This window comes from Etheostoma spectabile, chromosome 18 (genome assembly GCF_008692095.1).
Source record: "Etheostoma spectabile isolate EspeVRDwgs_2016 chromosome 18, UIUC_Espe_1.0, whole genome shotgun sequence".
NCBI classification, from domain to species: domain Eukaryota; kingdom Metazoa; phylum Chordata; class Actinopteri; order Perciformes; family Percidae; genus Etheostoma; species Etheostoma spectabile.
This window is the reverse complement of record NC_045750.1, coordinates 284,704-286,522: the sequence shown is the minus strand read 5'-3', so window position 1 is coordinate 286,522 and position 1,819 is coordinate 284,704. Positions and strand designations below refer to the sequence as shown.

The 1,819-nt window shown below is 41.6% G+C and overlaps 1 protein-coding gene across 1 annotated transcript in view; it reads right to left on the bottom strand.

Annotated features, from left to right (window-relative positions):
• LOC116706523 (exostosin-1) overlaps positions 1 to 1,819 on the bottom strand; it is a 321,262-nt gene that overhangs the window by 73,728 nt on the left and 245,715 nt on the right. The window contains exon 6 of the mRNA XM_032543414.1: positions 747 to 866. Coding sequence (XP_032399305.1) covers positions 747 to 866 — 120 coding nt within the window. The remainder of the gene's footprint in view (positions 1 to 746; positions 867 to 1,819) is intronic.

The window sequence follows — 1,819 nt, the reverse complement described above, 5'->3', positions numbered from 1 at the left end:
CGGACTCAAGTCCAAGACCGGACTCCAGTACTACAGCCCTGGTCTTATATCCAACTCTGTGCTAGCTGCTCAGTACCAAAATGGCAGAGAACCAATGTTAGGGAGTGGCTGGTAAACAAAGAGCATTAAACAGCTGGTGGAGACCAAAACAGAGTTATAAGGGGAGTGAATATGGGACTCTGGATGAATGCTAACGTTGCATTTCAATGCTTCTCTCACAGCCCTAACTAGGCAAAGAAACATCAACATTTAGGATTTTGTCTGTGTAAACATTTAAGTCAAAGTAAATCCAAGAAACTACAAAAGAATTTGAAAATCCAAAGACAACAATCACATTTCCATTTGACTGGAGTCAAATTAAGTCGCAGTAACCTCAGATCTGACCGTTCAAGGGTTGACATGTGCTCAGAAGTTGTATTTTAAGATGATTTGTACAGTATGTACTGACTGAAGTGGGTTTAAAAATACAGTTTTGTAAAAAAAGACATGCACCTTCATGTGTAAAGAAGGCTGCTTGTTGTGAGCAGCATCTGGGAGGAAATGTATGAACATGGAGCTGAACATTGCAGAATAAAGAGTCCACATTCAGCTAGAAAACTATAACTGACAGCTGGAGAAAGACTTCTTTTAAAATGTGTCTCTCTGGGAGGTGAGGCGCTGCCAGCAGCGATGTACAGTATCAAACAAGACACAGCCCTTTGGTTGATCGAATCAAGCGCTCCGGACAAAACTCAATCCACGCTTACCTCCAGAGTAGTTAAGACGATTTTGGTTACAGAGGAAAAGTAGGCGTCCCAGAGGAACTGAGTCTGCTGGCGGAGGGCCAGGATCCTGTCACGGCCCACAGACCGGGTAATGGAGGGGACCTGGAGGAAGAGGAGAGGAAGAAAAGCCAGAGGACAAAAATGACAGTGAGACAGATTGAGTTAGATTTCGTGATTTAATGTGCGAGAGAGATGATGAGAACCGGTGTGAGAAGCCAGCAGACGGGGATTTTGTGGACATGCAGAAGAGATTAGAGGAAAGTCTTTCCTTCCCTGAAGACTCTTCCACCCCCCCCCCCACATCTTGCCCTGTCAACTCCATTATCCCCAGGGCAGTTTGGTGACCAACCCACCTGCTGTCCATCTGTAATACTATCCTCACACCCATGGAAGAAAGGGCCTTTAAAACAGGTTGAATAAATGAATGTTTCAGAGCAGAACAATCTTTTTTTTAGTGTGGGACGTCCACAGCTCTATCACACGTGATCAACAACTCCTTCACCGACTCCTTTCTGTTCCAAATGGGTTTTAAAATCCAGTTATTTACCACTTTTAATTATATAAAAGTGGATGGGCGCTACAGAGCCCTGTACGCCAACACCAACAGACTCAGGATCAGTTTCTACCCACAAGCCATCTCTGTGATGAACAGCTGACGTCTGACCCACAGTGTCAGGTCCAGTTCTGGTCCATAACCCAGTAACACGGTCTCTACAGCACCTGGTACTGGTTCCACTTATTATTCCTCTTATTTAGTATTATTCATCATTCTCATATCTCACTTATTATTTTCTATTTATTCATCATTCTCATTTCCTATTTCAGAACTGTTCATAATGTTCATACTGTTCATTTTGTAATATAATAACAAATTACTACGTATCCCAGCATCCTTTGCACTATGCTCCACATTTCAATATTTTTTATTGAACTCTTCATTGCACTCATGCCTCTATAATGTTTCTGTTTAGAGATTGTATATATTAGTATGTATATATTAGTACGTATATATTAGTGTGTATACATTAGTGTGTGTATATTAGTATGTATATATT